This window comes from Endocarpon pusillum (genome assembly GCF_000464535.1).
Source record: "Endocarpon pusillum Z07020 unplaced genomic scaffold scaffold587, whole genome shotgun sequence".
Lineage (NCBI taxonomy): Eukaryota > Fungi > Ascomycota > Eurotiomycetes > Verrucariales > Verrucariaceae > Endocarpon > Endocarpon pusillum.
In genome coordinates this window covers 105,101-129,017 of record NW_006916545.1, presented here as the reverse complement: position 1 = coordinate 129,017, position 23,917 = coordinate 105,101, and the positions used below count along the sequence as shown (strand labels likewise).

Genomic DNA, 23,917 nt, shown 5'->3' with positions numbered 1-23,917 from the left:
TTGCCCGGCCCTTGCTATCGTGTGAACACCTAACCCAAGTCAACGTTCTTCCCACCAGGATTGTTGCTGTTTCGTGCTCTTGCGACTACTGCCGACCAGAAGAAAGAGGCATGTATGACTTTGGCAGCTCCATCTACCGACACGTCGTCTGCATCTGCCTATCGGTACTCATCTTAACCCACCAGCATCTCTCGCTCTGGGCCATCGTTCCCACACCGGAAATCTAGGCAGGCTGTGGCATACCCGTGTTTGCATGTCTCTTTCCTTCCCCCTTTCTGCCTTCTCACTCACTCCTGGTGAAAATCACAATCCGTGAGATATCCTCTGTCCCATCCCCAACTACCGCTCAAGGCTACCTTCCTCTTACCGTACCACCAGATTGACTATTCCTGGTCGGTTGACCAATGGGAGAAGAATCAGACTCAGACCGGAGCGGACCAAGACAGGATAACTGGCCGGCTTGCCATTCACGGCCTGATACTTTCCTCTCACTCTCACTTGTCCGCCATCAGTTCAGCACTTATATGCTGGACCTAGCTTCTGGCCACTCCCTCCCTACCCTTGTAACTAAAACCGTTCCAAAGCTCTACTACCGTACCAGGCATAATTAATGTAACCCGCGCGCTAGTAACAGGGTATCAAAACGCCTCCTTTACAGCTCCCCTAACGCTGTGACCTCGCTGCCGCTGTTATACGCGTTCTTATTGAATCTACGCGTTATTCTACTGATTCTGTTTCATTCTACACCATCTACGCCATCTACCAATTCATCAAACTTTACAATGCCAGCAAGGTGCCAGGCAGTCATTGAGGCTAATGGAATGCACACTCGATACTGAGCAGATTTGTGGCCTTCTATCTTGGCATTTACAAGCTGTTACTAGCGTACGAGTGATATTCAATATGCCTGGTACCGAAGTATGTATGTTGTGATGATGTACTGAATTGGAACTTATTCACAGCGATCTTCCTAGAGGGGTGCGTCAAGGATAGCGTAGTAGGTGCAATGTAAGCTAGTTAGGACGAAGGAAGACGGTTCATCAATAGGTTTGTTGGTTGGTTTTTCTCTATTGTAGCAATATTACGCCATTAAGCACCGACTACCAAAGACCTGAAGGCAACGCTACGTAAACACAGCCTCAACGACAACCTACACCAGCCCAGTTCGTCCCTTGATGCATCCTTTTTCACTCCTTTCTGCACCGTGCGCAATGACCTGCAGGCACGCCAGATCCCGCACCCAGCTCACAAATTCTGCATGATGCCCGGCTGAATGGCTTCGAGTTTCCGGACAATCTCATCCCAGACCCTCGTGTGTAACTGGCCTCCCTGCTTTTCCGTGTCTTTGCTCACCATGGGCGCCACCCTGGCGACCTTGCATTCGCTCAGATACTGTCCATGGGTCTCCTCGCCCGCGGCGGCGGCGTGGACGAGGGTGCGGCTGCCCTCCTCGGTGGAGCGTGCCAGCAGGAACTTGATGAAGCGGACGCCGAAGCCGGAATTGCGCGCGAGCTCCGAGTGGCAGAGGCCCGGGTTCAGGTAGTTGATGATCACGCCGCCTTTTCCCCGGGCACTGCCGGGCTGGGACTGGACGGGAGAGCGCGCGGCGAGTTCGCGCGTGAAGAGGACCTCGAGCAGCTTGGACACGTTGTACCGATCGCCCATGTTGGCGGTGGCTTTGTCGTTGAGCGTGGCGAGGATCTTGCCGTCCGGGGCCGACTGCTCCGGCAGCTTGGTGAAGTAGTGCACTCCCGAGCTGACGATGACGAGATGGGGCAGCCGCGGCGTGTTGTTGTACCGCTGGCCCGTCTCGCGGAGCTTGGGGAGGAGCAGGAGGCCGAAGCAGGAAGGTCGAGATGACGTTGACGGTGATGGTGCTCTCGTTGTCCTCGGCGAGCCGGTAGGGCACCCCGGCGATGCCGGCGTTCTCGAGGAGGACGTCGAGGCGCGGTAGTTGCATCGCGCGCTGCGCGAACGCTTTGACCGACGCGTAGCTCGAGAGGTCGAGGGGCCAGACTTCGACCACGTCGCCTCGCCGCCCGGTGCTCTCTTCGATCGCTCGCTTGGCCGCGTTTCCTTTGTCCAGGCTGCGCACGGCCAGGATCACCTTGGCCGCGTTGAGGCGCGTGCAGTGCTTGGCTGCTTCGAAGCCGAGTCCCACATTCGACCCAGTCACGATGACCACTTGGTCCGTGAAGGGCGTTTCGGGGTAGGGGAGGCGGGTGAAGAGTTGTCCCTTGAGGAAATCCCACAAGGCGGATTGGACCATTTTGCTGTTGGTTGTGATGCGGTCTTGCAGGAAGTAGAGTGGTTGTTGTTTGAGATGCGACTCTCTATTGGTAAAGCAGAGGTTGTTGTTTGGGATGCGACTCTGTATTGGTTAAAGCAGAGGTTCTTGTTGTGAAGTTACTGAGAAAGCTGAGAACTGGTGTGCGAGCTGAAGTATGAGGATGACGAGTCGCAAAGACGAGTGTTTATATAAGGCGAAGTCACAACTCCAAAACGTTTAATGAAAGCGACCTCGGGGACTGAGTTAGCCTCCATTCTTCTTATTTACGCAGCTACCGGCATTAAGTCACATCCCTGATTTACTGGTCTCGTATTTACCGTTTGGGTAGCATAACATGGATATCAGTCGGACGAAAGCTGAAACCAGCGGCCGGGCTTTAGACGGAGGAAGCAGGATTTTCCGCCGCCTCTTAAATCCGGGTGCGGGATTAGGCCGTGAGGGCTGATAGTGCCGCCTGGCTAGTCACAAATACGACATTCAAACTCTCTTGACAGGGTGCTCATGTCACCTTGATTGTCTCAAAGGGGACAGCACTGCGAGTGCGCATGGCTAGGAACATGGTTGCGACGGAAATCAGGTTTCTGGTTCTGTGGGCAAAGACGAGGGTAGCAGGATAGCAGGACAGCAGGATAGCAGCATTTCTTGGGCAATCAATCTGTTGAACTTTGAAAATACAGTTCAGGCTATTTTGCTACGCATTTCACCAGCGTTTTGTTACAGAGTTGTTACGCGTTTCGCCGAAGCTTCGCAGGTACTTTTGGTATCTCCGTTTCGCGCTGTTTCGCCTGGTTACGCAGCGTCTGTAGGTATTAATGTTGCCTCAGAAGCTCAGACCTCACGTGATCGTAAGTCGCTTGAGGGCTTTCTCTTGGGGAGAGGTCTGAGCCAATTCCATGTACTACGTAGTAAGTTTACGCGTTGGCACTTCGCGATACTGTATACGCACCTACTACGTAATTATATTGTATTGCCTCTTACCCTTTATATTAATGGATCTTAAAATCGGGCGAAATCGACGGATGATAATAGATCAACACCTTCTCGGTCGCAACCTTCTTTTTTTGATACTCAAGATTCCGCATGTTTTTCGTAACTTAATAACGACTAATTCTGCAGCAAGGAAGTTGCACCTTTGTGCGCCGAAATAGCTGTAGATTCTGCGGCGAATTCTGAGTCGAAATACTTGTGGATTCTGCCGTGCGTTCGGCGTCGAGATAGCTGTGGGTTCTGCGGCGAATTCTGAGTCGAAATAGCTATGGATTCTGCGGTGCATTCTGAGTCGAGATAGCTGCGAATTCCGCGCCGAAATAGCTGCGGCAGGATTCTGTGCAGGATTCTGTGCGAAGTAGCGGCAAGTGCTGTGGATTTTTACATAAATTACAATTTACTAGATATTACACGTAACGACTTGCTTTACACTCTCAATTCATTCAACCTGGTCATCGCAATCCTACGTTTCTTGTTTATGAGCAAGACCACAAGCATTGTCTGCAGGTGCAATGTGTATTGGACTGCTTATCTTTTCTGTCATACAATCCTAAAGGAAGAAAAGCAATGAGCACAATTGCCAGCCCAATCACTCGCTGCTTCGTATCCACCTCCACCACCACCACCACCTCGCAGACTCGTGGAAGGTAAACCATCATCTTCTGCTTCACCACGCACTATGCTTTCACCTCTCCAAACTGTTTTTGTTCTGTTGGTGTCATTCTATTGACGAAAAATAGTGCATGCTGCTGGAGCCACGAGGACTGTTCAAGCAAAGCATAAGATGAGAAAACGCCGAAGAGACTAGACGGTATCGCTATCGCCAGCGCACAATACCGCACACTTTTGGCCGCTGATGTGGGTGGTGCGACCTCTAATAGAAGGGACGTAGCGCCAATGAGGTAGAAAGCAAACGCTAGAACGCCATGCAAATGCTCGTGAATCGTAGTCGAAGGAGAGTAAAGTGTGCTGGGACATATCCTCGTCGAGTTTACCAGGCGGGACAGGGGTTCCGTGTGCACAGGTCGAGGCAGCAGAACCATCGACAAGAAGTAATGGGGCTCAAAGATGGTATTACAGGCGTAGGCCGGAGAGGCATTGAATTTGTGGCGATCAGACCTTGCGGAAGTCTATATTATACGTCAGCGTGCAGGAGATGAACAGGAGTGTGAGTTTTCTTACCTGTGAGAGTAGGATAAATCTGCTCGAAGGCTTGGTAGATCTCCTCTCTGACTTTGGCGCCAGTAAGAACAATCTTGCCACTAACGAAGATGAGAAGAACAATCTTCGGTTTGATCATGCGGTAGATGAGACCAGGGAACAATTCAGGCTCATAAGAGCTGAAGTGATGATGTCTGCTTGCAAGACCCTCAAGACGAATAGGAAACTTGATGTCGCAAGAGCCAACAATGTTCTGAATTTTGAAATCGGTGAACTTGGCATTGAAGCCGAGCTTCTGAATGATTCGAGCATATTTGCGGGAAGCAAGCTTGGAGTCATCTTCAGACTTAGCACCAGTGACAACCATCTTGCCTGAGGCGAAGATGAGAGCAGTGGTCTTGGGATCTCGGATACGCATGATGACCGCAGCGAAACGCTATCAGAAGTCAGCGATGAAAATACAACACAACTTACGTCGTCTCTACCTTTGGATTGTACTCTGCGTTACGGGCGTGGAGCGCGATTGTCTTCAGATCGAGCCGACAGTCAAGATTGACAGTTGCGACGATGTTTCTTCAGAACTTGCATTAACACTCTGCAGCCAGACAAGGCAACAGAGAGTGTACTCACTGTAGCGTAGGCACAATGCCACTGACACCCTGAACAGCACCTGGAGTAGCAGCCGGGGTTGCGGGGGTCACACCATTAGCCGCGGCGCTGGTGCTTCCTCCTGGTTGCTGTCCATTCATATGCGCATTCGCGCCAGATCCACCACCAAGGTGTAGTCCATCTTTTTCAGAGGAAGGTGGAGTCAGATCCCCAGCACCACCAGGAAATGACAGCGACGAAGGTGCAGTGAAGGCGCGAGCTTGTTCAGCGTTGGCCGGATGAGTGGCAAGTGAGGCCATCGCAGGATTCGACTGAGCCGCCATTCTGGCGATAAGGCTGATCGAGCGATGTCTGAGTCACGCGAGACTGTCAAGTAGGACAGTCGAAGCAAGGCAGTCTATGGATGGAAGAGTTTGTCAGGGTTTGAATTTTTTTCTAATGATTTTTTTGTAGGTACGAGTGTGTTTTGAAGATCGAGAAAATAGGTTGTAGAAGGCTAGGTCGCAGTCGGAAGAACACTTGGCAGAGAAGTGTTCGATCGATAAGCGGCAGCGCTTCGTGTTTCTCGATGGTTTGGACTTGCGGTGTTCTCGTACCGATGGGTGGGAGATGAACAACTCAATGTCTCCCCTACACAGCGCTGCCTGATCCAACCTCTCCTAGGTCGCCTGTGACCTCTCTTCCCTTCTTCCACCAAATTCGAAGATTATTAGAGAATGTATAGGTCGAAGCACTGCCAGAGAGCCTTGTGTAAGGTTTGGCGCTGCGACCGAAGATTGCAAGTAGTTGACCCCGAAATGAACCCAAAGGAAGCGCGACCGAGCTAAATTTGCAAGTTGATCCTTTGTAGAGAATGACAAGCGCAAAGCCGACGAATTACACTTGAGAATGGCACGTTAATTTGCGCGATGCCGATGGAGCAGATGAAGGAAGTGTCGCTTCAACCTGCGGATGACAATGGTGGTGGGTGGGATTTTGGTGGGTGTGAGAAACGCCTGCCAAGAAATGAAAACCTCTTGAGACGTGGGTGATGGGCAGCCATTTATACCTGTGACTCACAGCCTCCTGAGTCTGCCGCTGGGCCGTAGTCCGCCGCCCAGCCAGCGCCACTCTAGGCCGAGAACAGCTTACATTTCATGCTTTCGACCCTCTGCTGCAGGGGCCAAATGCGCTACGCCCCAAAACCCAACCAATCACTGTTTAGACGCGCAAGCTCTGCAGAAATTCTAACCCGCCCCACGCTCGCCGCTTTAGCCAGCCGATTTTGAGGAAAACTAACCAGCATCGGCTGTTTTCGTCAAACTCACCACTGTTACATACTTGCAGACACTACAGACACGGCTGTGTATGAGGATCAAGTCATGCCGTAGGTGTACGGTAGGTATGCGGAGGCAAGTAAAGGGCTCTTCATCAAAACTTGACCACGGCAGCCTCGTCACGGCAGAAGGCTTCAGCCTGATTGAGTAGCATTGTGGTGCCGATCGACGTGATTTCGCTAACTGTTATCTGGCATCCTGGTTTGCGCTCTGGCACCCCAAATCACTAATTGGGTTATATCGGGTACTGTTCAAGAAGCGTGGTGGCCGCCATATCTATTGCATCGAGCCATGGGATCTCCAGTCGAGTATCTTACGGCCCAGGTCAGACACGCTTCAAGTCTATCCGTTGCAGCAGATTGTTATTATTTCTTCGTCATCCTTTACATTCCTTTTCTTTTCGATCCATCGATTTGTGTGCCTTATCTCTCTATTGTTACATTTCTTTTGGCTTTTGATGTCACCCCTATCAAATAGTCACAATTTCGGTAGACAGCACCTTGTTGAGATTGGCCGGATTAGCTTCGGTGAAACTTTTCAACTCCTGACTTCAATATTCGGGCGCTTCTATCTCACTGAAGCTCATCATGGCGCTATCTTTGAACTCCCTGATGAAATACTTATTCGAGTTTCCAGCTACGTCATTCTGGCTGACATTGTCAATTACCGTTGTGCTCTGGGAAGGCTGCATCGATGCTCTCCTTACACGTCTTGCGGAGGCATCGGCCAATGTCCGAGGTCCTTCACACTATCGATGAGAAAAACCAATATGCGTCAGATCATTATTGTAGTCTTTGGCCCTTGACAGAATTGTCGCGCCTTTGGTTGTGAAGTCGACGGAACTCTCAATTGTGGTCAACTCATTTGACAGCTCCTACGTTCATCATTTATAGATTTTTGAAGCTTGCAAGACCTTTGCAAATTGGCTGCGCGGACGTGGTGAAAACTACTGCTTCGAAGATGAAGTGCTCCAACCTCACAGTGGTATATATCAGGGTAAACTCCGTCTGTCACAATCTGATACATGTTGTTGGATGGAGGATCTTCGGCTTATCGTGGACAAGATGTTAAACCCGACGTTAATGGCCTTGCTACTAGAATTGAAGATCTTGACTTTTTTTCAAGACGGTCATCCAAAGTAAGAGGTGCTTGGTTGTCAAAGTACGTGAGCTGTGCGTGGTGGAAATGACTTTTGAATTCTCTCATCCGAAATTGGCCTCGAGACAAGCGCGACAGCTAGCACCAAGTACATCGGATCAAGAGACCCTCGAAACTTGGGTCCCGTATGGATCTGATGCACAGAGACGCCAAGCTGGCATTCACTGTTAGTGTGGTGATCGGCGCTGTCTGGCAGCCAGACATGGTTTCTAGCTTCATACTAACCCTGTCGAAGGATCCGTGAAGATGAGACTAGAGAATTATTACCTTCATCCTTTTCTTCTCATATCGCCCATGAAGTACTTTGGAAGCAAGTCAATCATGGCGCTTTGTGCCAGCATCATGATTACATTCCAGAATTGACCAGAAACACAAAATAATTGCAGCAGTCCTAATTCAATACTTCAGGTTACTCGATGGTTTCATTTTATCAGGCCCAATCGAATTCTACAGGAAGACATCTCCGGCCAGCATGGGAAAGTGGAGCCTGTTTACGTAGTAGCCTACAAACACTTTTACTCTATCCTCCTTAGTGAATTCTGCTAGCAATTTTACTGAGAGCCACCCTTTTTCGTAGCCGGTCATTCTCACAATGTCTTCAGACCTGGTTGCCTTCGGCCGAGGGAGTTTCGCGGGAGATGGCAGGTCAGGAATAGCGAGCCTTTTACTTAGGACATGGAAAGTCGGAGTATCCGAATGATACTGCCCGCTACTTCGCAAAGGCCCTGTGTATCTTGAGTATCTATCATTGACGTCTTAAGAACAGGGTCCTGAAGAGATTAAGAGCGAGACGAGCATTGAATGGGTACATGCACGTTGTGTTTGATTTCTTTGCTGAAGCTGCGGTATATTCTGCTAGCTGATACCTTCGGTCATGCATTGTTTCGATAAATCCTCCTTTTGTATAACCGGTTATGGCATCCAAGCCAATCTTTCGCTACGGTGTTTTGGATTCCGTTTTCTTCATCACGCTCAGAGGAGGCTTGGCCCTGCCAGCTAACTTGGGAGTTTTGAGGGTATGAGTTTAAGTAACGATGATATTGTTTCTGACCACTACTGGCATTCTCCATGAGGGATGGCTGCATAGCACGTGTGTGGGTGCTTGGCCTAAGATGAGGTCTCAAGGTCGTGCTATACCAGCCCCAATGCAAAAGCCACTGGTATTGCTGGGCCGTTCTGGGGTATTAAAGGGAGCTTGGTAAACGGATGACCAGGAAATGGTCTCACCCATAGGCCATCTAATCCCAAAATCAATTTCCAGCCATTCTTCGTGCATTTGCCTCTTTCTCTTGTGTCTTGTCTTCTTGCCTTCCTATGTTTCTCCACCCACAGCAAGTATTACGGTCACTCCCTCTGCAGCACAACCATCACTCCCATAATTCCCATCATGACGGTCTTCAGCCACGGATGCTCGCTCAACATGATGGTCACATATCCCACAGCCGGCACATATCCCCTCACACTACCAATGATATCCTCTTCCCTATCCAGATAGCTCTGCCCACGGGCATAGAGCTCCGTATCGTCCGCGATGTTGTTGTCGCCTTTTGTAAGAAGTTGAGCCTTGGGCGCCGTATCGGCAGCCCCTACTTTCTCTGATTTGCTTTTGCCCTGTACCAAAGGATTCCCAGAAACCGTATGAAAACTCCTCACAACCCTATGCACGATGGGTATGTCCTTGCCCTTAACTTTGTAGACCACGATCTCACCAACCTCGGCCGTGTGGTCCCGATTCCAAAGGAAGAGGAGATCTCCCCGCTGAAAAGCGGGTTCCATGCTGCCGGATAGCACGACGACGATAGGCGAGGAAGAATTGGAGAGGACGGAGAGGGTCTTCCAGAGCATGAAGGCGGTGCTGAGGACGAGGGCAAAATTCAGGACTTGGACAGCGGTTTGTCGGGGTTGGTGGAGGAGGGATGGGGGAAGGAAGGAGAGCATCGTGATGAATCGTGGATGGGCGAGCTACTGCTGGGTGGTGGTAGAGGCAGGAGGTGCTAAGTCGAGGTTGATGGATTCTAGGTCTGAGAAGACCAGACGCCTCGACTTATTGAGGACGAGGGCAATTAGGATGAACGGTTTCAGAGTGTCGTAAGTGTATCCACATGTGCCATTGAGGTCAATACATGGCTCGCGGATGCTCTGGCGCAGAGTACGTGTCGAAGAGCGTAGTTTCAGAGCGGATGAATAACTTTCCAACGTGGTCAGACTCGCAAGCTATGTGGCGAGGTCATCTAGCTTCCGATAATGCACCTAGCTTATCCCAACAGGGTGATATTTGGACGCGTGTGGTGTGAGTGCTTTTTCTCCTAATGCTTGAGATCTGGCAGCACTGACTGTAGGGCTTAGCGTGGAGCAGTCAATGTGGTTAGTGCTTTGGTTGTCTTTTGCCATCGTCCAAAGTTAAAAGATCATTATTCTCGTGATCATTTACAGATATATCTCGACGAGATTTAAGGTAAGCTTCTAATGCGCCGAGTGCATAATTGCAGCATTTCAACAAGCAGGAGCAGGAAATGATTATAGGGGGAAATGTGTCGATGATTTCCCCTACTCTCGTCTTGCGAACGACAATACGAGCAAACGTCTGTTCGGTCTTGTGGTCCACTCTAAGAAGTGCGATCCGTAACTGTTAATGGTCTATCCTGACTACAGGCTCCGTGTGATTGGTAAGAAGTGGTAGAAAGATGTCTGTCCAATTGTCTCCCGTGGAAGGATCTTGCTAGATTTCGTGGCTAATTGTAGCTCCAGTTTCAGCCTATAACAAAGGTATGTTCTCTTCTCCCAAGTGGCTATCTAGCACATTTTCCAATTTTCTTGCTCCGCCTGTCATGCCACGAACCAATACTACTGACTAAGCGATCTATCATCATTGGGTGTCCCAATGCCGCTGTCGAGCTCATCTTCCCAACAGCAGAAACGGATCATAGATCCAAGAGAGTCATACCAGAGAGAAACAATGGAGGATCGAGCTTCGCTGGCATGAACACTCGCAAAGGCCGGACTCGTACCACCGTTGGACATGTGACAAGTGAATACGGTCCGAAGGATGGTGATGTAAAGATCCCCAAGTTCGGGGTCGATGAGTTTATGAGAGCAGATATTGACAAGGAAGGTGATGGCAAGGACGCCGGCGATATTGAAGTATTGGAGATGACAGGTCCTGGTACACTACTCCTCTCACTCAGGTTGCTTGCTGCTGACTGGTTTCAGCAGATGGTTTGAAGGAGTCTTTTCCGTAAACTAACCACTGTGATAACGGAAAACCCAGACACTGCTGGACAGCATCGTCTGCCAATGCTGCAACTTCTGACCATGGTGGCCCACCTGGAAAAGTACGCAGTCATTGTGCCTGGTCCTGCTGGATACTATGCAACCCATATGTTATATGGTATAGCGAGTATAGAGGATGGTTGGCTGGGTACAAGCCCGGATATGAGGAATACACTCCATCTCAACTCCCCAGGGTGGCCGCGGCTGGAGCTGGAAAATCAAAACTTGATCAACGCCTGCACCTAGTGATACTGACATGCGAAGAACTTTTATAGCTGTTGCAAGAGTTCTAGGGGGTTGCTTTGCCAATCTGTGCCCCAACTTCTTTTCCTAAGACTAAGACTCCAGCATGCACGGAGGCCGAGATGACTCTGTGACTGACATTGAAGCAATATCGCAAAACAGCATTGACAAATTGCAAACCTTGGTTGATGTGGTCACCCTAGTCCCTCCATTCAGTCCAGCTAAAGTGAAGCATTTTCAAAAGCACAAGCATATGATTCTAGTTAACGGAGGGCACCGGAGCCAACAATGTTCGACTGAGTGATATTCCGGGTTTATCTAATGTCATATTATGTTGCGCTGGGGACCATCAGATTTAGGCAATTTCGACGAATGAATTTCTGGATATTGTGTTGATAAGTCATGATGGAAGCCACCAGGACCATGAAAATTTCCCGGAGGCCACTTCCGGCTGTCCCTGATCTTGTGTGTATGTTTGTGTGTTCTCTACGTGCCTCAAATTTTTCCTACAACTATCATCTGTACAACAAGCATGGCTCAAGACTTGCCACGGGTTACCGCGCTGAGTTCAAACTTACTTGCAGTTGAAGAACGTCCGATTCATAACGACTTTGACGATGAAGGTCCAGGCTACCTGTCAGTTCATGGTCCGCGGCACGACAACGATCATCTCAATTTTCAGGATGTTCAAATTCTTCCCACAACTGATGAGATCCTTGCCGTTCGTCGCCCTCCCTACATACCTAAGAAAGACATTCGCGAACCAAATCACCTTGAACCTGGGCCTCAGAGGCTTCTTGATACGCTTTTCCGGCATCTCAGATTCGACAGCGTGGAAGGAATCCGTGACATCAGCTATCATGCGGCGCAACAGCTTTTAAAGCAGACTCTAGGAACGACCAACGACTACGAACCACAGCAAGAGACGAAATCCGGCAACCGATATTTTCTATACGTGGATGTCAGGTTTGAAGAGCTTTTGTCCGACGAAAAGAGAGGTGTAATACTGCGTTTGAGCTACCTGTGTCCACATTTCATGCGGGGACGGGGCATGATTCGATCAGGCCGTTTAGAACAAGGAATGCTTTGTGCTCTTGTCTGTCTAGAGGAAGATGGAAGAAGTCTTTCAGTCACATTTTTTGAAGTACACATGACTCAGAGCACGGATTCTATGAAAGCGAGAAATGGAAAAGGCGTCCGAGCCGCCATTCAGCTTGCATTCACAACACCAGCAAAATCAGACAATGTTCGGCGAGTCCTGCGCTACGCTCAAGGTCTATCTTCAGGACAGTATGTGCTGGTTGAATTTCCCAAATTGCTTTACGCTGGCTTCTATCACTGCCTCCATACATTACAGCAAATCCGGAGCACAGATATAGCATTCACGAAATACATTGCCCCCCGAAATGCCTCCTTTGCTGTAGCCAACTCGGTCAATGTCGGTCTGCTGCCAGCAATGAATGTCGTACCCCCAGCCTACTGCACCACTGCTGAATTTCGGTTCAACTTGGGGTGTCTGGCGCAGAACAATGCAAGCTTTTCTCTTGCAGAGCTTCGGGATGCACCCATGGAGTTCATAACCTTTCTCAAGCGGGAAACGACACTGGATGATGGACAAGCAGTGGCACTTCATGACTGTCTGACACGCGAGATTGCTTTCACGCAAGGCCCTCCTGGTACGGGCAAGACCTTTCTTGGCGTTGCCTTGAGCAGAGTCCTCCTCGCGTCTAGGTCAACCACAAAACCGAAGCCACTCCTTGTCGTGTGCTTGACCAATCATGCACTTGACAGCTTCCTCGCCGGGCTTCTCGCAGCCGGTGTAACGAAGATTGTTCGCATTGGTAGGGGTAGCAAGGAGGAATGGATCAGGAAATTTGAGCTTCGTGCGCTCAGCAGAAATACGAGGTTGGCACAAGACGTGTGGGATATGAAGGGCGTGGCCATCCGGAATGCACAGACCTTGTACACACAGCTCGAAGCAGGATGTAAGGGTCTCAACGCCGCATACGCCAGTGGCTCACTTAGTTGGCCTACCGTGGAGGCCTATCTACGATCTACACATCACGAGATCTACGATCAGCTCACCACTTCAAATGACAACCCATATGCACGGTCGTTCGCATTTGATTACTGGGCAGGCGGTGGAGATCTGCGTAATCTACGAGAGTTGCGAACCGAGCTAGAAACCTGCCTTCTAGGTAGTACCGCCAGCGAGGGCTCGTCAATCTCCACAGAAGGCCTCGACAGAGCGCTAGAACAGATCATGCTCCATGCCCAGTACCAGAGTGCACGAGCTGAACAGAATAATATCTGGAGGCTCACTCTCGAAGAGAGGCAGCAGATGCTTCGACGCTGGAAAGCTGCTATAGACAGGGAAGAGCTGATGGCACAATTTGCTACGCTTCACACGGAGCATCAGTCCGCAGAACAGGCTGTTCGAAAGAGTTGGCAGAAAAGAGACTCAAAGTGCCTACTCGAGCAAGATGTGATTGGACTCACTACCACGGCTTGTGCTTCAAACTGGGAAATGCTGAAGGCGCTGAATCTTGAAATCGTTATCTGCGAAGAGGCTGGGGAAGTGATGGAAGCGCATACTCTATGCTCACTATTCCCATCCGTTCAGCATGCAATCTTTATTGGCGACCCTCAGCAGTTAAGACCCGAGGTCAACGAGCAGAAAATGTCTCTGGAGACCGCCATCGGCTCCCAATATCGTCTTGACGAGTCGCTCTTTGAACGCAGCATGATTCCGACGGATCCATCTTCCAGCCCTATGCCTACGTCGCAACTTAATATTCAGCGACGTATGCATCCGGATATCGCTGACTTGACTCGGCTTGTCTATCCCTATCTACAAGATCATCCTAACACCACTACGCATCCTTCGACGAACGGGATTGCAGAGCGAATGTTTTGGGTCGATCACCGCATGCCTGAAGCTGAACCCAGTGCTGCGTCTAAGTCTTACACCAACCCTTACGAGGTTGCCATGGTCACTGGGATGGTCCAGTATCTACTACGGCTCAATGCATACTCCCTAGGTGAAATTGCTATACTTACGCCTTACAATGGTCAATTGGCTGCCTTGCACGACTCCTTGAAGATGACGTGTTCTGTTTGGCTGAGCGAGAAGGATCGGAAGGGCTTGCTTGATGAGGGATTGCTGCCGGAGTCAGGGGACGACGCACCGCGGTCGAAGGATGAGCTGAGCATGGGTGACCTGCTTCGAATTGCAACAGTGGACAATTTTCAAGGTGAAGAGGCCAAGGTCGTGATTCTAAGCACTGTACGAAGTGGTGAACGACCAGGCTTTCTCAAGACGATGAATAGAATCAATGTGGCATGCAGCAGGGCAAGAGACGGATTTTACATTATCGGGAACTCTGCCACCCTCGGACAAGTACCAATGTGGCAGCAAATCATCGACATCTTTGCTGCTCGTGGTAGGATTGGCCCTGGCCTTCGTACTTGTTGTTCCCGCCACCCAAATCACTACAGTGATGTCTATACACCACAAGATTTTGACCAAGTCCAGGATTGTAGCATTCAATGCGGAGAGGTCCGAGCTTGCGGTCATGTCTGTCAAGAACCCTGTCATCCGCCAGATCTTCATGAGAGACTTCCATGCAAGAGTTCTTGTGAGACGATTCATCCATGTGGCCATCAGTGCCAGAAACTCTGTTCGGAACCTTGTGGCCCGTGCAAATATCCGATCAAGCAACAAGTCCTATCTTGTGGTCACGCTGTTGAAATGCTCTGCTCGGGAGGCATTCCGACCTGCATGGAGATAATCAGCACTGTCCCATTACCTTGTGGTCATCAACGTAAGCTTCGATGCTGTGACCAAGGCAAGCCCTATTCATGCCGCAAGAAGTGTGAGCAGAATCTTCTTTGTGGTCATCGCTGTCAGGGTATGTGTGCGGATTGTTGGTCATCAGCCTCTAGCACCCACCAACCATGCTCAAATATATGTGGTGCTAAACTTCCTCTTTGCGGACATTACTGCGATTCGGAATGTCACTCTGGTTCTTCATGTCCTCCCTGCAAACAACCCTGTCAGGAGAGTTGTGCCCATGGGCAGTGCAAAAATCTATGCAGTGAACCTTGTGATCCCTGTGTTAAACCACACAAGCAGCAGTGCACTCATCAAGCACAGTCATCATTATTGTGTTCACTGCCGTCTGAAATCCTCCCATGTTGCGAGCCATGCGATAGAGGTAAGTCGTGCTACTCTGATTCTAACCTCCATCCTAATCTGTCTCTAGTTCTCCCATGTGGCCATGCTTGCCCCAGCCTCTGTGGTGAGACATGTCCCACACAAGTATGTCCTCAATGTGTATCGGGAACAGCATGTACAACAGCCATACTCGCCTGTCCTACCTGCCACCGTGTTCTTGACATTAGGGACTTGGATAGAAGACTAATAAGCCATATCTACACGGTCAACGAGTGCGGCCACATCACTGCCTTTGCTGCAGGATCCCCTAAAGAGGCTATGGACTTCCGTTGTGTTTGTGGAACTCACTTCTCCGGATTTCGGCGATACTCCATTCTGAAGCAAATGAGCCAGGCACCTTCCGTTTTTGCTCGGCTTCTTTTCAAATTGGGCAAGACTCTCAGTACGTTCTCAAGGAGGGTACATTATCATGAGAAGGAGCTCGGAGAATCCTTTCATGCTTTTCGCGAACAAATCCGACCCAATCCTCTTGCTGCTAATCAGAACAAAGCTCTAGTGGCCTCCCGAGCACAACAGCTTCTACGTTTGTCGGATAGTATTGACGACTTCAAACCCACCGCCATTGCCTTTGAACAGTCTATCAGGTGGATGCAGACTACCCTTCCCACAACTTTGCTCAGCATTACAGAACACAACATCTGTCCCGTCTTCTCACTACGCCTGACCATCCTTCAGCGACGAGCAAGAAATGCCTGGACCCTAGACTGTCTACGGGTTTCCAGCTATCTTGTAGGTTTGGAGGACCCCTCACTCGAAGTTCAGCGTATGGGTGAACTACTTCGGATTCGTGCAAGCAAGGAATGTTGGAAGGGTATTGCCGAGTGTAACACCGCTGTGGAAAAGGCAATCACCGCTAAAACACCTGCTATCGAAGTCGAACTCCGCCTACAACAGGTCCAACTCAGCCATCTATTGGACATCGCCCTTGCCCTTGGGCGTGGTAGCGCTCAGCTTGATACGTTGTTGCCCACCATGACACCAGAACCTGCTTCTGAAAGCGTTCAGAAAACGGTACACATCTGCAGACGCTTTCCCGATACGGCTGGGAAGTTCGGTGGGCTGGTCAGCAAATTCGTCAAGTTTGCAAGTGAACAGCGGTATGACAAGGACGACACACTGCAAAGATGCACATCCCAACTGGCATCGTTGCCTCAGTCGTGCACATATGAAACGCGGAAAACGGAGTTGACGTGGGGTGAATGTGTTGGAGGATCTGTTGCCGTGTGTGAGCTTGGAGGACACCCTTACAGCTCGGAGATGTCCGGCTGTCCAGAATGTAGGAGGATCAAGGAGGTAGAGCGGGTCGAGGAAGAGGCCAGAAAGGCGGGAGAATGTTTGTTCGAGGAGCGGTTTTTGCAGGCCATGAAAGGTTTGGCAAAATGATCAGGAAAAGGTAGAACAAAGTGTCCCTCCGAACAGAAATCGACGTAATTTCCTGTGCAAAGTGGTGTACAGGTGTGCCATCCATCTATTCATCTTGTGACGTTCAAACCGTTCTTTTCTCTCCTACCTAGGCCTGGATTCGAAGAAAAATAGAATCAGGCGGATCAAGTAAGTCATGCCATGAGAATCATCAATTTCCTTGATGTATAGATTGCACAAGGGCTGCCCACCAGCTCTCGCCATTTCATAATGTTGAATTTTCTCTCTCTGGCTGGTTTCGAACTTCGAAAAGTTTCATGGAATCAGATAAGAATGCTCTGTGCGGGTGGAAATGATGGGCTTTTCTTCTCTTCCTACGAGCCGTTATCCCTGGGTTTTTATCTTGGAGAAGGAATAGAAGAGGGTCATGATGGTGGGTCTGGAGGTTCATGTCTTTTCTTTTCTTTTCTTTTCTTTTCTTTTCTTGTCCGGCAAAGGATGAGTGAGTGTATACACATAGAGTATACTGTATTTCTAGCGCCTGGTTTTGGGCTGAGTTGGATTTTTGTAATCCCGCGTTTCGAGTTTGAGATCTTTCTCTCCTTCTGGAAATACACGATGAGACAGTAAGAATGGGAGGGTTGCTGTTTGTTTTGCTTATGGCAATGATGGCGGATCTGGGTTTGTACGGCGGAAAGGCCGCTTTGGGATCAGAGTGAGATGAGATGAGATGAGGTAGGCTGGCTTGGTGTGTAAGGTATACCTTGCCTCTCTTTACAGTAATACGTCTTGAAGGGGACAGGTTGCGTTAATCTTTTACTACGTATTCCCTTGGAAAGGAGGTCGATGAGTTGGTTGGTAAGCTAGATCTTTGGAGCGGCTCAGGTATCGGAGAGAGGGGATGATCGGAATGTTATTACGATGTTTTCTTGTGGAGCTGTCTGTAAGGTAGGATGCCATGTCTTTGGAGCCTATCTCTGCTATTTCGTGAAGAAGCGAACTACTCATCATAGTCTGATTTGTGAGGAAGTAACTACTGTACCTATGGATCTGGATTCTGGGGTTGTGGCTGTGAGAACTTGCAGGGCATGGCAAGATGATACACGCTACTGCATGTAGTGAGTGGAATGTGTGCATGTGGAATAAGAATTTGTAAATCTATCCTGTGATCGTGGTTTGATAAGGGAGGGTTCTTAAGCCGCTGAGGCTTCTCTACTACTATATGATTTGTGGAAATTGTCTGCATGATCGTAATGGAGTATCTACAAGTTTGCCTCTGCTGTATACTTGGCTTTAGATATGGGAGATGGTAAGTATGAAATTGAGTGCATCAATAAATAGACAGGTACAACTGTCAATACTCTCGTTCTTGAAATAGAAAATGAGGGAGAAGATATGTCTGCATTAATGACCAACGTACAAGGTGGATTGGGACTTGCAGAGGAATGGGAAGGGTAAAGGGTGAGGAAATCAGGCATGTATGCTGCCTCACCGGCTTCTGGCTGCTGGTAGAGGTTGCTGTGGCATGTGCTTCTATCGCTGGAATTCGTGCTTCTTGTTTGTATAATTGACGAAGTGGGAGCATGAATATACCAGCTGGCAGGAAGGATGGTATCATGGTTTGGGCTTTGATATCTGGATGACAGTGGTCATACTTCGTGGATCTCTGAATAGCAGTGCATAGAGCAGTGTTAATTTCTCCTTTGTCGATGAAGAAAGACGTTCTGCTTCCACGGGTGCCAGGGCGTGTGGAAATTGAATAGAGGAGATGCTGTGTCGTACACTTTCTGATGTGATGCCTGGCTGTCCAATGGGTAACGAAACACGTAGTAACCGTCAATATTTGGACATGGACGCAGGAAATTGTCAACACACGAATGAGGATCTTTTTAAACTCTGAGGAACCTGCATGTATCCTGATCGCATCGACCAGCAGCTCACAGCTCATTAGCTAAGCTAAGCTCTGCCCGGGCTTCACTCGTCGTCTTCAACCTCTTCCAGGTCTGCCTCCTTAGGCACTTTACCACCGACATTCTTCTTTGCCGCTGCTGCAGGACCGCCAGATTTGGCTGTGTCTTCGGCAGCCTCGTCGGCATCATCTTCGTCTGCATCTGCGTCCTCGTCATCTTCCTCTTCATCATCCTCTGCTTCTCCGACGCCATCTTCTGCTTCATCTTCCTCATCATCTTCTTTACTAGCCTTCTTAGTATCGACTTTGGCGCTGGAGGTTGGACCTGTCTTTCGCTTTTTGGCGGCAGGGGCTTTGCCATCCCTTTGTCAGCTGTGCAGGAGGCGCTTCGACATTTGGGATGCAATACCTTCAGCTTCCTTTTCGTCTTCCTCGTCCTCGTCACCAGCGGCTACTTCTTCTTCGGCATCCTCATCTTCCTCTTCGCCGTCGTCAGATGCGGGCTCCGAGTCTTCATATCTGTTCAAGAACGACTCAATTTAGTGAGATGTCTCTCAGAGGTAGGTAAGAAACCTCTGATTGGGATCGCGGACTCGACAGAGAGACAATTGGCAGAAAGGATGGGTGATGAGATGAGGAGTGATGCGCGCGTGCATGACGTCAACGGCGGATCAATGGAACTCACTCGTCCTCTTCTGCGCTCTCATCTGAAGGAAGAGCCTGCAGCTGCTCTTCCTCCTCCTCAGCATCTTGCTTTCGCTTGCGTGGGCCGACCATCTTTGCTATGAGAAGGTTGGGCAATGATAAAGGGATGTGGAAGGGGTGGAAGGGGCGGGAAGGGGGAAGATCGGTGGACGAGGTTCACAGGTGAAGTTGGGAGCTGAACTTGGTTGGACTAGCGAGAGGCTGACGCCAGGGGGGGAGCTCACTTCGGACTGCACTTCACACCTCACACTTCGCTCACCTCACCCAACCCACTCAAGCGGAAGTGATCCGTGCAGACGGAGCTGTGGGGGCGAAAGGTTAAGCGACCGCCCGATTGGGACCGGAGCACCTCCCAACCCCATTTTCAGGGGCAGTTCGCCAGTTCACCAGTCCATCAGTCCATCAGTCCATCAGTTCATCAATTGATCTTTCAAGGGTTCATGCATCTGCATCTGATCCACCTCTGATCCACCTCGTCTTTCTCAAACGAAAGCTACTGCACGTTGAACAATCAGATGCATAAGCGCGCACAGGGAGCCATCTACCATGTCAGTCATCCAGTAATTCGTCCTCATGCGCTCATCATCTGCCCTCGCATTCAACTGCCCCAGCAGTACGGAGCACGCTCATACCAATCGAGCGAGTGTACCAAGAATCAGAGGATGTGAATTGACCTGCTTACCAGATGCCTGATTGTGCTAACTAATGTTGTCTCCGCACTCTGCTACATACTACGTACGTCCCCTCCCCAGCGAACAAGCTTGATGACTAGGTTTAGCTACGTTAGTATGTTTCGAGTCGAATAATCAAAACCAACGAAATACGTCCTTGGTGCAAAGATTCTCAGCCGCTTGCTCGTCAGGTCCTCCAGCTCCTCTCGAACTCGGGCACTTGCCAATAATGTCTGGTCTACAAGTCTTGATCAGTGGAGCGAGCGTCGCAGGCCCAGCTCTAGCCTTCTTCCTCGCTCGTGCGGGTGCAAAAGTCACAATTGTGGAGAAAGCCCCCTCACTACGAACAGGTGGCCAGAATGTCGATATTCGGGGCGTCGGTCTCAAAGTTGTGCGTCGTATGGGACTCGAGGCTGCGGTCCTCAACAGGGCAACGCAGGAAGAGGGTGTCGCTTTTGTTGACGCCTCGAATCGCAGACGGGCAGAGTTCCCTGTTGACCCTACCGGTCAAAATCTGAGCATGACTGCTGAGATAGAGATCATGCGTGGAGATCTCGCCAAGCTCTTTTACGACGCGACGTGTGATGATGTGAAATATGTTTTCGGAAATAGTATTGAAAGTATGGTCGAGACAGATGAGAAAGTCAATGTCTTGTTCAAGCATGGTTTGAAGCAGCAATTCGATCTCGTCTTTGCTGCTGATGGTCTTGGCTCACCAACCCGAGCACTCATCTTTGGCCATGACAAGCAGAAATCGCCCATCAAGTCACTTGGTCAATACGTCGCCTGGTTCACGATACCGCGTCAGGAAAGTGATGGGAGGTGGGCTCGCTGGTATAATGCGCCAGGCCGGCGCCTAATCCTTCTCCGACCAGATACTAAGGCAGAAGCCTCCCAGCAGATAACTCGTGCATCTCTCTGGATCTGCAGCGATTCTGCAAGATTGCAGGGCTACTCCAAGTTGAGTATCGCAGAGCAGAAAGCTGTGATGCACGATCTCTTTGTTGATGCAGGTTGGGAGGCCTCTCGAGTCCTCGCTGGAATGGACTCTGCGGATGACTTCTACATGCAGGAGGTAGCACAGGTTAAAATGGACGAGTGCTGGTCGCGTGGCAGAATGGCCGTCCTCGGCGATGCTGCCTATTGTCCATCGCCAATAAGTGGCATGGGCACCACCGTCGCTGTGGTCGGCGCCTACCTACTAGCTGGGGAAATTGCACGCAGTCCAAATGATCCTCTGGCAGCCTTCGCCTCATACGAACGACTCATGCGGCCATTCGTGACCAAGGCCCAGAAGTTGATACCTGGTGCACCCCAGCTGGCCAATCCGGAAACAGCATGGGGTATCTGGCTTATGTATTCGATTTTGGGCATAGTATCCTGGACCACCAGATTGCAGGCGTTCTTGGGGAGGTTTGCAGGTCCACCAGTCGATGCGATCGTGCTTCCCGATTACGAGGCAGAGTTGTCAGGTAATCGATGAGGGAGCAGAAGAGATACCGCAAGAAAGTCTACTTCAGCTTCAAGATATCCATGTCGTGGGGTCCACCGCGCAGGAAACAACAACAGGAAACGAGTTTAAACTTTGCTCATGTTGCCTAATCTGTGGCTCTGACTTTTAGCTGCTTTCAGAAGCCGCTGACCCAGATATCTTGCAGTTGGGGGGAAACCGGAAATGGATTGGCGACTTTGAGTTGGGGCTTAAAGCTTGAAGGTAGTAATGGCTGGGCGCCACCCTGGAGAGCTATGAGCAACATCTATCATTCAATACCACACTGTCATAATCTCTTCTCTTTTTGCTATTAGTCATTGAATAGATCTTGAATGCGGTGTCCTACTCAGGAGCTCATTATCAATACTACTGAATGTCTGCATTGGACCGTTTCCATGCTAGGCACAAGCTACTCACCTACTGTTTCTCCGCCTCCTTCAACTGATCTCCATCATACATCCAGAGCCGCTCAGGGAAGCTTGAAATTGGTTTTGTTGTTGGACATTCCTATGTGAAGACCATGGGCTCAGCGGATCAAAAGATTAGTATTGATATACACCATTAGACATAAAGTATCTTTTGGGGTCGAGTCCCTACTCCCGGCCACTCGAACTATATCTGTACAGCTAACTGCGCTTGACAAGGTGAGTTTATTGGTCATTTGGAAATTGACACAGCAGCAGCAGTCTTCCACATGAGATCTTCGTACATTGGGGTTATTTCTTACCGAGGCGTAATGAGTGAGCAACATTTTCTCCTGGTCAAGCACGTCCAGGCTCCAAAATGGGACGGACATACCTCAGTCACGCTCTTAGTCAAGATTCCTGAGACCATGAAGCTGAGCCATGGTGTTATGCGCGCCAAGCATGCCAAGCGTGTGCCCTGCGCACATTATGAGGGCCAGGAGGGGTCTGATAGATTCTACCTTGTTCTACGCATCAAAAGGACCTCAGAGGGCTATTCTACTACTTATATCCTTCTTCTTGTACATAGAATCTAGTTCTTCGCCGCTCAATAAGTCAATTCATTGACCCTTTACTGTTCTATCGCCCCTGCACTCCCCTGGGATCCTAACACACATAGCTCGTTGGATCTGATGAGAACCACGTCACAACCGTCTTTTTGAGGCGCTGGGTGCGAAATTCCGCATGACAGTCCACACACCTTCCCCATTCCACACAACAGCACATGTGGAATTTGATGGTCAGATTTGATAAGACAGCTTTGGCCTCGGCTAGATTGATGACATTTGAGCCAACGGTCATGCCGGTCCCGTTGGAACTAACTAGTTGGGATTAGCATTCCCCAGCGAGCGGCAGAGACGGTCTTAAGGGAGGAAAGTTTTATCACAATCCTGCATGAAGAGTCCGCGAAAGAGAGCTTGAGAGATTCCAGGTTGTGACATAGAAGCCTCGATATGGAGTGATGATTGTGCGTAGTTTGGAGAAAAGAGAACTACTCCCGCCTGAAATTCTTGGGCCCCTTTGACAGTCCAATACAAACTTGCCCCGAGCTTGATACGAGCTTAAGGGTAATTTTCTACTTCCTTGGCACAGATCTGGGTCGTGATGTTGCGCATTTTGGGGCTGTAGTGTATTCCATTTCGTGATCTCCTTAGAATGTCTCACTTCATTCTAACAATCCATAGTACTTGGTGTGTTGGTGACCTTGATTTCCGGAGATAACCGCCAACGCTGTACTATGGTATGAGGCAGAAGTAGCCATAGCTCGGCACTAGTAGCAGCTAGTTCTGATACAGCGCCACATTGATGTCTAGAAGCTTCTTAGAAGATGACCCATAGTTATTGGTCATCGCAAAACCCCTTAGCTATTTGGGGCTTAGCTATCTCGTTTGCAAGCCGTTTCCGGGTAAAGATACTAGCGCCGAACTATGGCTACTTCTGCCTCCTACCGTAGTAACTTTTAATGTGCTAAAAGCGTAGAGGTGCATATTTAGCTCCGACCTAAAACGACAACTAAGTCTTCGTGGATAGTCTGACCGCATTCACTAATTAACAATTGAATGTTCGTTTACAGATTATAAATTAAGTTCTAAATCTAAATAACTACTTAGTTAATCTCTTTAGATGGAAGATGGTGTTGAAGATGATTTATCATGCAATCGTATTGAGGCAAGGATCTATGAAGTCATGACCGAGATCGAGAGTGCTTTTCCTGAGCCACCTGCATAGTCCCACCGCCTTTATGAGGGTTTCGACTCCTTGCCAACACATCAATCTCGGAATGAAAGTCGGGCAGAGAGACAGGGGTCGACTATTTCTTGCTGCAGCACGCGTTAAGGGTAACCGAAAACTGAATAGTAGTAACGAGAGATGATGTAATGTAGAGAATTATCTGAGAACCCTAGGCTCACCGACGAAAAGAGAAAAAATTCACTAATGCAGCAGCAAGATCGGAAGGTGGAAGCAAACGCGTGACGGGAACATTATGTTGTACAGAGTTGTGCGCAAGAAGCTGTTAAACTATGCTAACGATAGGGCTAGGCT

General features: G+C 49.5%; 7 protein-coding genes across 7 annotated transcripts; 3 read left to right on the top strand and 4 right to left on the bottom strand.

Moving 5' to 3' along the window:
• Positions 1-1,297: 1,297 nt before the first annotated feature.
• Positions 1,298-2,269, bottom strand: EPUS_05956 (uncharacterized protein; the record flags this gene model as incomplete). Its single annotated transcript, XM_007806769.1, has 1 exon — positions 1,298-2,269. One exon carries the CDS (start codon positions 2,267-2,269, stop codon positions 1,298-1,300), a length of 972 nt encoding a protein of 323 aa, XP_007804960.1.
• Positions 2,270-4,390: 2,121 nt separating this feature from the next.
• Positions 4,391-5,370, bottom strand: EPUS_05955 (TATA-box-binding protein; the record flags this gene model as incomplete). The annotated part of the gene is made up of 4 exons (XM_007806768.1): positions 4,391-4,407; positions 4,460-4,874; positions 4,924-5,011; positions 5,069-5,370. The coding sequence occupies 4 exons, from the start codon at positions 5,368-5,370 to the stop codon at positions 4,391-4,393; spliced, it is 822 nt and encodes a 273-aa protein (XP_007804959.1).
• Positions 5,371-8,865: 3,495 nt separating this feature from the next.
• EPUS_05954 (Signal peptidase complex catalytic subunit sec11) lies at positions 8,866-9,459 on the bottom strand (the record flags this gene model as incomplete). Its single annotated transcript, XM_007806767.1, has 1 exon — positions 8,866-9,459. The coding sequence occupies one exon, from the start codon at positions 9,457-9,459 to the stop codon at positions 8,866-8,868; it is 594 nt and encodes a 197-aa protein (XP_007804958.1).
• Positions 9,460-11,566: 2,107 nt separating this feature from the next.
• On the top strand, positions 11,567-14,825 carry EPUS_05953 (uncharacterized protein; the record flags this gene model as incomplete). The annotated part of the gene is made up of 2 exons (XM_007806766.1): positions 11,567-14,477; positions 14,533-14,825. 2 exons carry the CDS (start codon positions 11,567-11,569, stop codon positions 14,823-14,825), a joined length of 3,204 nt encoding a protein of 1,067 aa, XP_007804957.1.
• A 704-nt stretch (positions 14,826-15,529) lies between these two features.
• On the top strand, positions 15,530-16,654 carry EPUS_05952 (uncharacterized protein; the record flags this gene model as incomplete). The annotated part of the gene is made up of 1 exon (XM_007806765.1): positions 15,530-16,654. The coding sequence occupies one exon, from the start codon at positions 15,530-15,532 to the stop codon at positions 16,652-16,654; it is 1,125 nt and encodes a 374-aa protein (XP_007804956.1).
• Positions 16,655-18,607: 1,953 nt separating this feature from the next.
• EPUS_05951 (uncharacterized protein) lies at positions 18,608-19,319 on the bottom strand (the record flags this gene model as incomplete). Its single annotated transcript, XM_007806764.1, has 3 exons — positions 18,608-18,894; positions 18,952-19,061; positions 19,228-19,319. The coding sequence occupies 3 exons, from the start codon at positions 19,317-19,319 to the stop codon at positions 18,608-18,610; spliced, it is 489 nt and encodes a 162-aa protein (XP_007804955.1).
• Positions 19,320-20,147: 828 nt separating this feature from the next.
• On the top strand, positions 20,148-21,401 carry EPUS_05950 (uncharacterized protein; the record flags this gene model as incomplete). Its single annotated transcript, XM_007806763.1, has 1 exon — positions 20,148-21,401. The coding sequence occupies one exon, from the start codon at positions 20,148-20,150 to the stop codon at positions 21,399-21,401; it is 1,254 nt and encodes a 417-aa protein (XP_007804954.1).
• Between the last annotated feature and the right edge of the window lie 2,516 nt (positions 21,402-23,917).